The sequence below is a fragment of the Anopheles merus genome, chromosome 3L (assembly GCF_017562075.2).
Source record: "Anopheles merus strain MAF chromosome 3L, AmerM5.1, whole genome shotgun sequence".
NCBI classification, from domain to species: domain Eukaryota; kingdom Metazoa; phylum Arthropoda; class Insecta; order Diptera; family Culicidae; genus Anopheles; species Anopheles merus.
Genome location: NC_054085.1, coordinates 39,102,773 through 39,115,737, shown reverse-complemented (window position 1 = coordinate 39,115,737; position 12,965 = coordinate 39,102,773). Strand labels below are relative to the sequence as shown.

Below are 12,965 nucleotides of genomic sequence, written 5' to 3'. Positions count from 1 at the left end.
CATTTTACTTGCAGCAAATTCAAATGCGACGGTGATAACGACTGTATCGACGAGTCGGACGAGGAGGACTGCGAATGCCAGGAGGGCGAGTATCGGTGCAACAACGGCAAGTGCATCCTGAGCAGCTGGGTTTGCGACGGCATCGACGACTGTCTGGACAATTCGGACGAAATGGGCGAATACTGCAAGGAACACGGCTGCAACAAACGGGCCTTCCGCTGTGCTAACCGTAACTGCATACGGAAGAGCTTGATGTGCGACAACAAGGACGACTGTGGCGACAATAGCGACGAAAAGAGTGCCCTCTGCCACAAGTGTCCACCGAACTCATTCCGCTGCAACAGCGACTCAAAGTGCATCGACATTGCACTGCGCTGCGACCAAACGCCCCACTGCTTGGACGAGTCGGACGAGATCGGCTGCATCAAGACGGGCTGCGGGTTCGGGGCGTGCAGTCAGCTCTGTATTGAGAAGAAGGGACACTACACCTGTCGCTGTGCGGAGGGCTACGTGAAGGGTGGCCCCGGCCGCAATGCGACCTGCGTTGCGGTGGACGAGCAGGGCATACTGCTCGTTGCGTCGGAGTCGGATTTCCGCAGCCTCTACGCGGACACACCGGTTATGGGGTACCTGCAGACGTCCTCGCTCAAGATCGATCGGTTCGATTTTGCCATCACGCGCCACAACATCACGCTCTTCTGGATCGACAGCTACGACACTAGCATCAACAAGATACTGATGGACACGACGGTCAAGGATGGGGGCGATTACTCACGCTCGCCACCGGTCGATAAGCGAAAGATCGTTCGCCGGGGTCTGGGGCCCGCACCGGCCCCTCCGTCCTACGATCGGATTAAGACGCTCGACGGCAAACACTCGTCGGTGGTGCTGAAGGACGATGAAATCCATCCGATCGCGATCGCGTGCGACTGGCTGACCGAGCGGCTGTATATGATCAACAAAAAGCGCAGCAACATTTTCGTGATGAGCTTCAACGGCACCAACCACACGACGCTGACCGCCACCGGCAAGCATCCGATCGATCTGGTCGTCGATCCGGTGAGCGGAATGATGGTGTGGTCGATCATGGAAACGATCATCAGCTCGGGAATGGACGGACGGGGCAAGCAGAAGCTGGTGCACACGAACGTTGAGTGGGCGTCCGGGTTGGCCATCGATACGACCACGAAACGGTTGTACTGGGCCGATTACAGGAAGTCGACCATCGAAACGTGCCTGCTGCTGACCGGCGGCGATCGACACGTGATCGCCGAGCTGCACGATTACTCCAAACCGAAGCTGCTCGATGTGTTCGAGGACAGCGTGTACGTGATACTGTACAACCAGAACATTCTGAAGCTGAACAAGTACGGCCGGGACAATGGAACGTACATGAACGAGGAGGCCCGCGGTGCCGGTGGTTTGGCCGGGTATCGTTCGTCGGACGTGCACTTTATTCATCCATTGAAACACGATCGTAGTGGTAAGAGAGAAAGAGTCGCAAAATTATTTACGCGATCGCCAATATTCATTTCCACTTTTCTACTTTCAGTTCCTAATCCATGCATTATATCGCCGTGCCACAATTCGACCGTTTGCTTGCTTTCTACGGTAAGTCGGCTGAAGCGAGCCTGCGTCTGTCCGGACGCCCGGCCTCGAATAGTGTTCGACGAGCGGGGCGAAGTGAAGGAGTGTCTTGAACTGCCGGCCCAAGCGCCAGAATGCAAGCTGCACTGCAACAACGGGACCTGTTTCATCGACACGGACGGCCAGCAGAAGTGCAAGTGCTCGGCCAGCTTCGATGGCAAGTACTGCGACCATTACATCTGCTCCGGCTACTGCAAGAACAAGGGCTTCTGCGAGCTCGTTAACGGCGAGCCGCAGTGCACGTGTCTGCCGCAGTGGACGGGCAAGCGGTGCGACATCTCGACGAACAAATGCCAACGCTACTGCCACAATGGGGGCAACTGCACGATCGTGCAGCGCGACGGAGGGTCGCTTAGCTGCAGCTGCCCGGTCGGCTACACGGGAGAGCAGTGCGAGCACTGTTCGAATTTGCGGTGCGAAAATGGCGGCGTGTGCCGCAAGACGACCACGGACCGCAGCCAGTGCCTGTGCGCGGAAGGGTACGTGGGCCGGAACTGCGAAAAGAACGTGTGCACGGAGTTCTGCGAGAACGGGGGCGAGTGTACGATCGAGCGGGGTGCGGCAAAGTGCAGCTGCCCGGAAAATACGTACGGCGAGCGATGCCAGCTGCGCCAGTGTGCAGATCTGTGCCGGAACGGCGGAGACTGTGTGCCGGGCGAGCGGCCATACTGCAAGTGCCGGCAGGGATACGAAGGCCCGTACTGTGAGCACGATCTGTGCGAATTGCCGGAAGGAACACGTCCAAGCTGTAAGTGTTGCGCTGCTATCGAGAAGGTTGTGGTTTTTTCAAAACAAAATTTTGTATAACTCTCTTTTTTAGACTGTTCTACCATACGACCGACTACGGAACCTTCCGCACATCCACCGTCCAGTTCGTGCGGTTCCTACAGCTGCAACAACGGTGGCCACTGTTTGGAGGTTCGCGGCAAACCGATTTGCAACTGCACGATGCAGTACGCGGGCGAGCATTGCGAAAATTACGTCATGTACCTGAACCCTTGTAACCGGTTCTGCATGAACAATGGCATCTGCCAGCTGGATCTCGGCTTCTTCTCGTCCAACGTTACCTACATCCCGTCGTGCGTGTGCATCGGCGAATGGACGGGCAAGAAATGCGACCTACCGCCGCGCTGTGTCGGCGAGTGCGGTACCTGCATCGAGGGCAGCTCGATAAACGAGTGCATCTGCGACGACAACCCCGTTCCCTATCCCTGCCAGCAGGTGGTTTCGCTCAGCGAGCTCGAGCGTATGGAATCGAACGATTCGAGCTACACCCTGTCAGTGCTGGCGATCGCGCTGTTTGTCATACTGATCGTGGCGGCCGGCTTCGGCGGTACCATCTACGGGCTAAGGTAACGTTTCCGAATCGACAACCAAATGGTTCCAGCCGTGCTAATACCATTTTCGTTTCGCCACAGAAGAAGACGCACCGGACAGCCGTTCCTGCACGCGCGCCTGACAGACAATGTGGAAATAACGAACCCAATGTACCTGGGCGATGCCGACGAAGGGCCAGCATTCGTGCACGAGGACGACAAGGTAGGTATCGGTTGATTTCCGGGTCCGAAACGGATCGATTCAACGGTTGCTCTTTCCTTTTTTTTTGGCACAGGTTCACTTTGGCAATCCGGTATACGAACAGATGTATGCCGGCAGCGTGAACGTGCACAGCGACTCGTCAACGATCGCGGGCAACAGCGCACATCCGCTGCTGACCACCAGCTCCACGGCACCGGAGGAGAAGAAGGGTCTGCTGCAGCATCCCCAGGAGGACACGATCGCGGCCGATTTGTTATGATGCAAAACAAAATAGTAGCAGTTGCTGAAGCGACGATTTTAAAACGACACACACCGTCGTTGAAAACCGTCGCACAGGCAGGAATGCCACCGCAGCACGCTAGCTACTAAAGCGCAACGCCAGTCCCTGGGAGACAGGGGGAGGGTACTAATTGTTTTAGTAACCCGTTTTTCCTCAACGTCAACTGAAACGGCTATAACAGAAGCCACAAAACTCAAACGAAAATCGCATCACCACGAGCTTTAATGAAATGATTTTGTATTTAACGTTCCATGGTTAAGTTTAATTCCTAAGACAACCACCCAAGGGTGCAAGAAAACGTGTCGAAACAGACAGGGGCAGGGTAGAAACGTTTACAATAAGCCTGATAGAAGAGAAACTTGTGCTCTCTCTCTCTTCCTCTTTTTCCCGCTTTCAAGCTAGACAGTTGATTTTAGTTTTTTATTATTATTTTCAACAGCTTATCATCAGCATCAGCAAGTAAGAAACGAGGCATCGGAAGAGCTTTATTTTGAATTATTCGCCATCCTTGAGGCAGCAGAATGAAAAAAACACTCAAGACACTAACAATAATAGACATAGTTAAGCTAATTGAAACGAACCTAATGTGCAACCGAATAACCGAATGTTGAGTGCGATGTGCAACGCCATAGACAAAGAGAGAGAGAGAGAGAGAGAGAGAGAGAGAGAGAGAGAGAGAGAGAGAGAGAGAGAGAGAGAGAGAGAGAGAGAGAGAGAGAGAGAGAGAGAGGGAGAGGCAGAAGAAAAAATGTGCAACCGTTGTTGTGAATTAGTTTGCACAATAATATGCATCGACCGACAAATAATAATACAACGATACTGGGGAGACGGGCAAGCCGGAAGAGAGTGTGTTTGTACAGTTAATTGTTTTTGTTTAATCGTATCTCTCGCTTTACACGATTACACACACCCAACCATGCTTAGTAAACGAGGCAGCGCGCTAGATAATAGATAAAAAGGTGCCGCAGTCGCATACATATACGCTAGGAAGAAAGGAGAGGAAAACGTGAACAAATCAGTAGGATTATATTATTTTTTTTTTTTTTACTAAAAATGGCTGTTGTGGTATTGTGTTTGTTTTACTTCCTTTTTACGTAACTAAGCACGCAAAAATGCATTAACACATGGTGAGAGACGGAAGGTGTAACCGGATTGTAGTGTAGTGTACTAAGGCCGCTATAGAGATTGTTTTGTTACTACTCGGCTGTTACGAATAGCGAAGGGGGAGGGAGGGAGGGGGCCCTTAGCGAAAGCAAAACATAAAGCATGCATTTTGATACTAGCTTAATAAAAGCAAAATGCAAACATGCTAAAGCGAACAATCATCATTCGTCACCTGCGTCATGAAAAGTTATCTAAAAGCGAGCGCACTGAGGAAACCAAACCTAGATAGTAGTACGCGAGTAAACAATTTGTCTTTGCGCCATGTTTGCGCAATGTGGTGCGCGTCCGTCATGTCCGTCATGATCGCTCGCGCACGAAATAGCAAAATAATACAAAGTATGTGAGTGTGTAGTGAGGTGGGGAGGCATTTCAAAGGCAACGCAAGATTTCAGCCCCCCACCACCCGCTGATAACGTGTATTAATTGTGTCGGTTAAGCAGCTTGGTTTTAAAATTTAAACGAATACGTAGCGCATCGGAAGCTTGCGTGCGATTCAATATCGTTCGTTATCCGATATCGCTAACCGCGATGCAGCGATCCTGTACAGCTCTCATTGCTGCCCGTCACGCGCCTGTGGACGGAACGGAAGTGGACAGAAAATGTTAAGAAAAAAATATAAAGACTGTAATTTTTAAAAGCATTGTTTTGCATTGACTGTGGTAGGTAGACGTTTTTTTTTTAGTTTTATTGTTACAGCACTGTTGAGAACACACTTTCGGCGCAATGTAGCTTGTGTTTGCTTGCCAATATCAAGAAACAACAATCGTCGGTCCCTTATCGGTGGGAGGTACTTTCTGTTTGGCACGGTTTTGACACCGATGCACGTAGATCAGCTCGGCGCTCCACATGAGCAGCGTCACTATCGTGAATCCGTTGATGAGAATGATGCTCTTCGAGTAGCTACCGGTCCAGTCGCGCAGCAGCCCCACGCACGGCCCGATCGTCATCAGCACGATCCCGTTGGTGGTCATCTGTATGCTGGAGGCGGACGGCAACCGCTTGAGCGGTATGTAGCTCGGTATGACCAAGCTCATGTACACCGATCGCACGCCCTTGGCGACGCCCAGCCCGAACGCTACGAGCACCATCTCGTCGTAGGATCGGGCGAGCAGGATGCTAAACCGCGTCACGATCAGCATCGCCAGCGCAATCATGTACATGATGCGCGGGGTCAGCTTCAGGTAGTCGCCCACGAACGGGCTGATGAAGCGGAACAGCAGATCGGCCAACGCCAGCGTCGACATGACCGAGGCGATCTGCTCCGTGCTGTACCCGAGATCGCCCAGGATGAACGGCGTCAGCAGGGAGAAGTTAATTTCCGCAAACACCGCTATCGACATGCCCAGCATCATGTTCAGGTACACTTTATCCTGCAGCAGCGTCAGGTCAAACAGGTGAACCACTTTGGCAAAGAATCCGTCCGTCTTACCGCCTCCAGCAGCAGCAGGCGGATCGTTTGGCGGTGAGGTATCTTTGGTATTTTCGAGCTGCCGCACGATCGACGGCAGATGGGTGGCCTCATCGGTAAGGCCCTGGTTTTCGCTGAGTGCCGGTAGCTTGCCACCACCACCCAGTGCAACGCCGCTACCGAGGGAACCGCGCCGTGGTCCGGCGTACCGTTCGTCGAAGATTTTCATCGAACTGCCGAGATTGACCGTGTCGGCCGATCCCTCGAACCAACGCTTCGGGAGCGGCGAAAACCGCACATTGATGTAGCTCGAAAAGCGCCGCTGCGATGGCCGTCGCTGCTGCTGTGATTGCGTCTCCTCGGCCAGCGTAAGCGACGAGTTGCGATCGTCCCACATGGTGAGTGAGCTGCCGAGATGGACACTCTCTGCCGATCTCGACTGGAACCAGCGTAACGGGCGGGTGCTGGATGATTCCACCTTGAGCGAGCGCGTCTCCAACGCACATTGCTGAGCGGGTGCAAGAACTGTGGCGAGAAGGAAGACGATTAAACAATGAATTTGACATCCACAAAGGCGAATCTCTCTCTCTTACCTTCACTTTTCGCTCGCTGAATTCTGGGTGCAGCGGATATGAAACCTCCCGGCGGTTGGGAGAACGATTCCCGCTGCCGTATCTGTGAGGTCAGCTCGAACCCGTAAACGCTTTGCGCATCCAGATCGTGATCGATGTAGCTGCCCTTCTCGAGAAACTCGTCCTCTTCCTTCGCCTCGTCGGCGCCGTCATCGGCACCGAACTCGATTGGGACGATTTTTACCTCCGGAAGCGGAGGGCAGGCCAGCATTGCGTCCTGCTGATCGGCTGGCGGCGGCGACGGTGCGGGCAAGGTGTGCCACTTAACGGGCTGGAGGAGCAACGCGCCTGCAATGATATGGGTGGCCAGTGCACCGATAATCAGCAGACAGTGCCGGGCACCGTACAGCGTGAGCAGCAGGGACACCAACTGGGGCAGGAGTATCGGCCCGAGCCCGGTGATGGTCATCGCAATGCCGGCCGCCTTGTTACGGCGCACCACGAAGTATGTGTTTAGTGCGAGCGAGAAGGACGAGTTGCAGAATCCCATCCCGAGAGCTGCAAAAAGCAAAAAGGGGGAGTTGATGACTGCTGATGGCATCATTTCCATATTTCCAATGGTAAATCGTAATACGCACATGATATAATACTGTACGTAATGATGAAGTGCGCGAAATGTACGGCCGAGGAGGTGAACATGAGGCCGGCGGAAAACAGGAACCCACCGGCAACGGCCAACTTCCGGAAGCCGTACCGTCGTAGCAGCGGACCGTTGAACAAACCGAGCGCCATCCCGACGGCGGAAGCCAAATTGATGATGATCGACGCTTTCGTGGCCGAAATGTCGATCTCCCGGAAGGTGTCGCGGAAGATTAGCCCAAAACTTTGCAGCACCGGCACGATCATAATCTGTTGTGCGGATCGAAGCGGAAAGACAGGTGAGACAGTTGCACTGACATTTTGGATATTTCTTTCACGCGGGCGGAGGGGCTTGCTGTTTGCTTAGTGCACGCGCGTCACTAAGTAGGCGTTAGCAGACATGTGGTGTTAGCGCGTAACCAAGACAAGACACGAATGTAAAATTAAAAACCCGCCCGTCACTCGATAAGCAAATCCGAGGGATTCACCTGCTCGTGACTCGCGGCTCAGCGGACACGCGCAAAAGCTTCCGTATCCGTTCGCGATAAGCCGCATTTGCGCTGCTACTTACGTTGGCGAGCCCGTAGGCAAATACGACCATCCATCCCCAGCCTCCGTCGGGTGCTTTGGTACGCTGAGTCTGCTGTTGCTGTAGCTGGAATCGCTTCATGTTTCCGTTTCTATCCGCCATGGCTGATTCAGCAGCAGCAATCTCTGTAGATTAGACGGTGCACGAACTCGCTGCAACTCACGTGGCACTGCATATTACAATGGAGGAGATTTTGTTTGCGTATTTTTTTTTTTCTTGCTTCGGTTTCGTTTTCCAATATGATTCGTTTCCTCCCGATTTCGTCACTAGTCACTGGGGGTGTAGTGTTTGTAATTCCCTTGCTTGTGCGCGTTGTCACCCATGTACATTGCCAGCCAACACTACACTCGTCGCACGTTCGCGTTTCCGATTCCGCCCGAACCCTTAAATCGTGCGCACTTTGGCCCCAATTGCATTATCACACGCACGCACAGGCGGAACCACAGGCGGACTAGGTTTGGATTATTCGATGTTGCCACTGTCACGCGCGGCCCTCGGCATACGACAAAAAAAGTGTCATCGTCGCCGCCGCCGCCGTCAGTGACCTCTTTTCGCCTTCTCCGCCCAGCCCTTGAAAGAGTTAATCTCGGCCGATGATTGTTTAAGCGGCTAATAGTTCACACTGATGCACCGACCAATGTGTGGACACAAACACACACACACACACACACTTCTGGTGGTCAAACACGTTTCGGCTTTACATAATCAAGTGTACCACTGCACCACACACTCACTATCCAGAGGGGGTGGTCTGGAATGAGCAGGATCTGGAATCACTGCCCACTAGATGAAACTCAAGTGCAGCTTGCTCGGGCCGACAAACGGCGACGAAATGAGGGTGAAGAGACCTTGTCTCGCGACCGGCAGCGAACTCCACGACGGTCAGCTGATTTCCAATGTGTCCGTGTACGCCGATGCGCTATCGCTTATCTGGAATGATAAAACAAACCCTTTGTGGGAAAGCGCGCCTTGAACGCATTGTCGCCGGGCGGGCGAAGAAGCGAGGCGTTGCACGTGTCGCCAGGGTGTCGTCGGCTGTGAGTGTAGCGTTCCCGCCAACAGTTTGCGCCTTGCTTCGTTTCAGCTACTGTTTGCCGATTTCACAACAATGCTCATGCTGGGTTATCAGAAACCCCACAGAGCACAATCATAACACGTTTCTTTTTTTAAATTCACCACACAAAACAGCTGTTACGATTGCTCCCGTACTATCATCAGGTGTGCATCGAGTCGTCATTGCAAAAACCGAATCAAAACAAAAACCACCCCCACCAGTGGGCCAGTTCTCCGCTCTCCCCCGGCACCAAGGGGTTTTGATTGGCCGATCATAAAAGTATAATCCAACGAAAGTACTGGACGCTTCTTATTTTTCCTTGCTGCTGCAACTAATGATCGATAAGAAAAAATGCACAATTTGCCAAATGCTTTCGCTTTCCTTGCGTATTCGTTTGAGGTTGTTCGTCACATTTACATTACCCCGAATCCATCCACACTTTTGCTTCAGAATACACACAAACACACGGGATTTTACTTCCCCAGCATTCTACATTTATAGCTGCTCTCACCCTGTTTTGGTATTTGTTGACAAATTTCCTACCAAATGGGGTTGGGGGAGGGAAAAGCTTTACCAGCGCCGTTCACGATAACGCATATGCACCCAGCCTGCACGGGGTTCTACGCAACTAAAAACACGCCAAACGAATGGAATTAACTTACACGCACGCATCACGCAGCACGCAACAGCTACGGCGATTTTTCCACCTGAGCTCACACGACGCCACTTTTTCCGCTTCTGGTTTCCTGACCGAACCGCACCGAGCGGAAGATGGAACAGCAGTGTGGTGTTTGGGAATAGAAAGATGTCGTCCGAGGGGTGGGAGGGTGTGTTGAAATAGCAACATAGTAACCACAATCATGCGCGGTACGTGCGAAGGGTGTACAACCACCAACCAACCGTTCTTGGGGAAGAGGGAGGAAAAGCAACACCGCCTGCTAACGGCGACCAAGAACAGGGAAGGAAAAGGCGAACTTGTTATCGTTTGCTGACTGAGACGAGGAGGAATCATTTTTAGTAGCTATAACCAGCCGATTGATTTGAAAGTAACATTTTAAAACAATCGGTAAACCGATCTTTGGCCAACAAAAATAAGGGTACAAAAACTGTGTTGTAAATGATGTAAACAATAATTTACAAATGGCTCGACCACTGCATTTCTGGCAACACTGCTCGCAGCTGTCACTTTGATTGTTTACCGGTGCATTTGGCCAAGCGCTTGCGGACGCAAACGCATTCGTATCGGCAGGTTTTAGTTGCGAAAAACACGTGAAAAACCGCACCAAGCTGGGTGTTTCGAAACGCTCAAGTATGCCGATCTCATCGGAAGTGAATCTGGCGGAAGTGTTCTTCGTAAGTATGCGCAGCCGCTGCAGCAATTGCAGCTAAAATCAGTATGTTTTCGCTCACCGCTGCCTATCCCCTCTTCCCTCTTGTCGCACAGAACGAGGAAGACTTGCCGTACGAGGAGGAGATCCTTCGCAATGCCTACTCGGTGAAGCACTGGATGCGGTACGTGGAGCATAAGCGCAATGCGCCCCGGTTCGTCATCAACACCGTGTTCGAGCGGGCCCTGAAGGAGCTGCCCGGCTCGTACAAGCTGTGGTACAACTATCTCAAAACCCTGCGCAAGCAGGTGAAGGGAAAGTGCATCACGGACGGCGAGTACGAGGAGGTGAACAACGCGTTCGAGCGAGCGCTCGTCTTCATGCACAAGATGCCCCGCATCTGGATGGACTACTGCGCGTTCATGACCGCCCAGTGCAAGATAACGCGCACGCGGCAGGTGTTTGATCGGGCGCTGCGTGCCCTCCCGATTACGCAGCACCATCGCATCTGGCCGCTGTACTTGGACTTCCTCAAGCGGTTCGACATCCCGGAGACGGCGGTCCGGGTGTGGCGCCGCTACCTGAAGCTCTGCCCGGAGGACGCGGAAGAGTACGTGGAGTTTCTGCAGTCGATCGGCCATCTGGACGAGGCGGCCCAGCAGCTGGCCAGCATCGTGGACAACGAGCACTTCGTGTCGAAGCATGGCAAATCGAACCACCAGCTGTGGAACGAGCTGTGCGAGCTGATTTCCAAAAACCCGGACAAAGTGCACTCGCTCAATGTGGACGGCATCATCCGCGGTGGGCTGCGACGGTACACCGATCAGCTCGGCCACCTGTGGAACTCGCTGGCCGGGTATTACGTGCGCAGCGGGCTGTTTGATCGCGCGCGCGATATCTACGAGGAAGCGATCCAAACGGTCACGACGGTGCGCGACTTTAGCCAGGTGTTCGATGCGTACGCGCAGTTCGAGGAGCTAAGCCTGAGCAAGGTGATGGAGCTGCTGGAGCGCAACCCGAACCCGACCGAGGATCAGGAGATCGATGTGGAGCTGCGGATGGCGCGGTTCGAGTATCTGATGGAGCGCCGGCTGCTGCTGCTGAACAGTGTGCTGCTGCGCCAGAACCCGCACAACGTGGCCGAGTGGCACAAGCGGGTGGAGCTGTACGAGGGCAAGCCGCACGAAATCATCAACACCTACACGGAGGCGGTCCACACGGTGCAGCCGAAGCTGGCCGTCGGCAAGCTGTACACCCTGTGGGTGGCATTCGCCAAGTTCTACGAAACCAACAAGCAGCTGGCCGACGCGCGCGTCGTGTTCGAAAAGGCCGTCCAGGTGGACTATCTGAAGGTGGACGAGCTGGCCAGCGTGTGGTGCGAGTGGGCCGAGATGGAAATTCGCCAGGAGCAGTACGAGGAGGCGCTGCGGATCATGCAGCGCGCGACGGCGATGCCGAAGCGAAAGGTGGCCTACCACGACGACACCGAGACGGTGCAGATGCGCGTGTACAAGTCGCTCAAGCTGTGGTCGATGTACGCGGATCTGGAGGAAAGCTTCGGCACGTTCAAGACGTGCAAGCAAGTGTACGATCGCATCATCGATCTGAAGATCTGCACGCCCCAGATCATCATCAACTATGGCATGTTTCTCGAGGAGCACAACTACTTCGAGGAGGCGTTCAAGGCGTACGAGAAGGGCATCGCGCTGTTCAAGTGGCCCAACGTGTACGACATCTGGAACACGTACCTGACCAAGTTCCTGTCCCGGTACGGCGGCCAGAAGCTGGAGCGATCGCGCGATCTGTTCGAGCAGTGTCTGGACGGCTGCCCGCCCGAGCTGGCCAAGAACCTGTACCTGCTGTACGCGAAGCTGGAGGAGCAGCACGGGCTGGCCCGCCATGCGATGGCCGTGTACGAGCGGGCCACGACCGCCGTCAAGGAGGAGGAAATGTACGCCATGTTTAATCTGTACATCAAGAAGGCGGCCGAAATCTACGGCATACCCCGGACGCGCCAGATCTACGAGAAGGCGATCGAGGTGCTGCCCGAGGCGGACTCGCGCAAGATGTGCGTCCTGTTCGCCGAGATGGAAACGAAGCTCGGGGAAATCGATCGCGCACGGGCCATCTACGCACACTGCAGCCAAATGTGCGATCCGCGCGTAACGGCCGACTTCTGGCAAACGTGGAAAGAGTTCGAAATCCGGCACGGCAACGAGGACACGATGAGGGAAATGCTGCGCATCAAGCGCTCGATCCAGGCGACGTACAACACGCAGATCAACATGATGTCGGCGGCCCTGATCAACGCAGCCGTTACGACCGGCGAACCACCGAAGGATGCGATGCGTGCACTGGAGGTGAAGGCGGCCGAAACGACGGCACGTGCGATAGCGGCGGTCGGCGCGACCGGCGGCAACATTATGTTTGTGCGGGGCGAAACGCAGGGAGGAGCGGCGAAGGAAGATCGTGTGGTTAATCCCGACGAAATTGACATCGACGATGACGAGGAGGAGGACGACGACGACGATGAGACTGCGGGCGATGAGGATGGGGAGGACATCGCCAAAAAGATTCCGATCGAGCGCCAAAGCATTCCAGCGAAGGTGTTTGGCAGCTTGCGTCGGGAGGTAGAGGAGAAGGAAGAGAACGATATGGCAGAGTAGAAGTAGAAAGCGCAGAAAATAAATTCCCCCGTTAACTGCTGTAGTAAGTAACAGATTGCAGTAAAACAAGCACAAATCG

At 53.9% G+C, this 12,965-nt stretch overlaps 3 protein-coding genes across 14 annotated transcripts in view; 2 read left to right on the top strand and 1 right to left on the bottom strand.

The window, feature by feature from the left end:
• The window catches only part of LOC121600437 (low-density lipoprotein receptor-related protein 1), an 81,140-nt gene extending 76,355 nt beyond the window's left edge, over window positions 1-4,785 (top strand). For 9 of the 10 annotated variants that reach the window (XM_041929025.1, XM_041929024.1, XM_041929021.1 and 6 more), the window contains 5 exons: window positions 15-1,483; window positions 1,553-2,395; window positions 2,468-2,999; window positions 3,066-3,186; window positions 3,260-4,785. In XM_041929025.1, coding sequence (XP_041784959.1) covers window positions 15-1,483; window positions 1,553-2,395; window positions 2,468-2,999; window positions 3,066-3,186; window positions 3,260-3,445 — 3,151 coding nt within the window. In that variant the 3' untranslated portion in view covers window positions 3,446-4,785. The remainder of the gene's footprint in view (window positions 1-14; window positions 1,484-1,552; window positions 2,396-2,467; window positions 3,000-3,065; window positions 3,187-3,259) is intronic. The other variant, XM_041929027.1, reaches the window with a different exon arrangement.
• Window positions 4,786-5,262: 477 nt separating this feature from the next.
• Window positions 5,263-9,961, bottom strand: LOC121600442. 3 transcript variants are annotated; one of them, XM_041929033.1, is made up of 5 exons: window positions 9,404-9,961; window positions 7,821-8,768; window positions 7,249-7,519; window positions 6,632-7,168; window positions 5,263-6,563 (listed from the first exon to the last, which is right to left on the bottom strand). In XM_041929033.1, exons 2-5 carry the CDS (start codon window positions 7,938-7,940, stop codon window positions 5,380-5,382), a joined length of 2,112 nt encoding a protein of 703 aa, XP_041784967.1. In that variant the 5' UTR covers window positions 7,941-8,768; window positions 9,404-9,961; the 3' UTR covers window positions 5,263-5,379. The 3 variants fall into 3 exon arrangements, with proteins under 3 accessions (XP_041784967.1, XP_041784968.1, XP_041784966.1); XM_041929034.1 differs by having other exon boundaries at window positions 9,436-9,961; XM_041929032.1 differs by having other exon boundaries at window positions 9,555-9,961.
• A 130-nt stretch (window positions 9,962-10,091) lies between these two features.
• On the top strand, window positions 10,092-12,962 carry LOC121600441 (pre-mRNA-splicing factor syf1 homolog). Its single transcript, XM_041929031.1, has 2 exons — window positions 10,092-10,245; window positions 10,337-12,962. The coding sequence occupies exons 1-2, from the start codon at window positions 10,204-10,206 to the stop codon at window positions 12,884-12,886; spliced, it is 2,592 nt and encodes an 863-aa protein (XP_041784965.1). The 5' UTR covers window positions 10,092-10,203; the 3' UTR covers window positions 12,887-12,962.
• Window positions 12,963-12,965: the final 3 nt, after the last annotated feature.

What these genes read in the sequence shown, in the direction of transcription:
- LOC121600441 (XM_041929031.1), top strand. Translation starts at nt 10,204, where the DNA reads ATGCCGATCTCATCGGAAGTGAATCTGGCGGAAGTGTTCTTC. An exon ending in ATCTGGCGGAAGTGTTCTTC is followed by an intron (nt 10,246 to 10,336) that starts GTAAGTATGCGC and finishes CTTGTCGCACAG; the next exon opens with AACGAGGAAGACTTGCCGTA.
- LOC121600442 (XM_041929033.1), bottom strand. Translation starts at nt 7,940, where the DNA reads ATGGCGGATAGAAACGGAAACATGAAGCGATTCCAGCTACAGCAACAG. An exon ending in TTGCCTACGGGCTCGCCAAC is followed by an intron (nt 7,520 to 7,820) that starts GTAAGTAGCAGC and finishes TCCGCACAACAG; the next exon opens with ATTATGATCGTGCCGGTGCT. An exon ending in TCAGCGAGCGAAAAGTGAAG is followed by an intron (nt 6,564 to 6,631) that starts GTAAGAGAGAGA and finishes TTCTCGCCACAG; the next exon opens with TTCTTGCACCCGCTCAGCAA.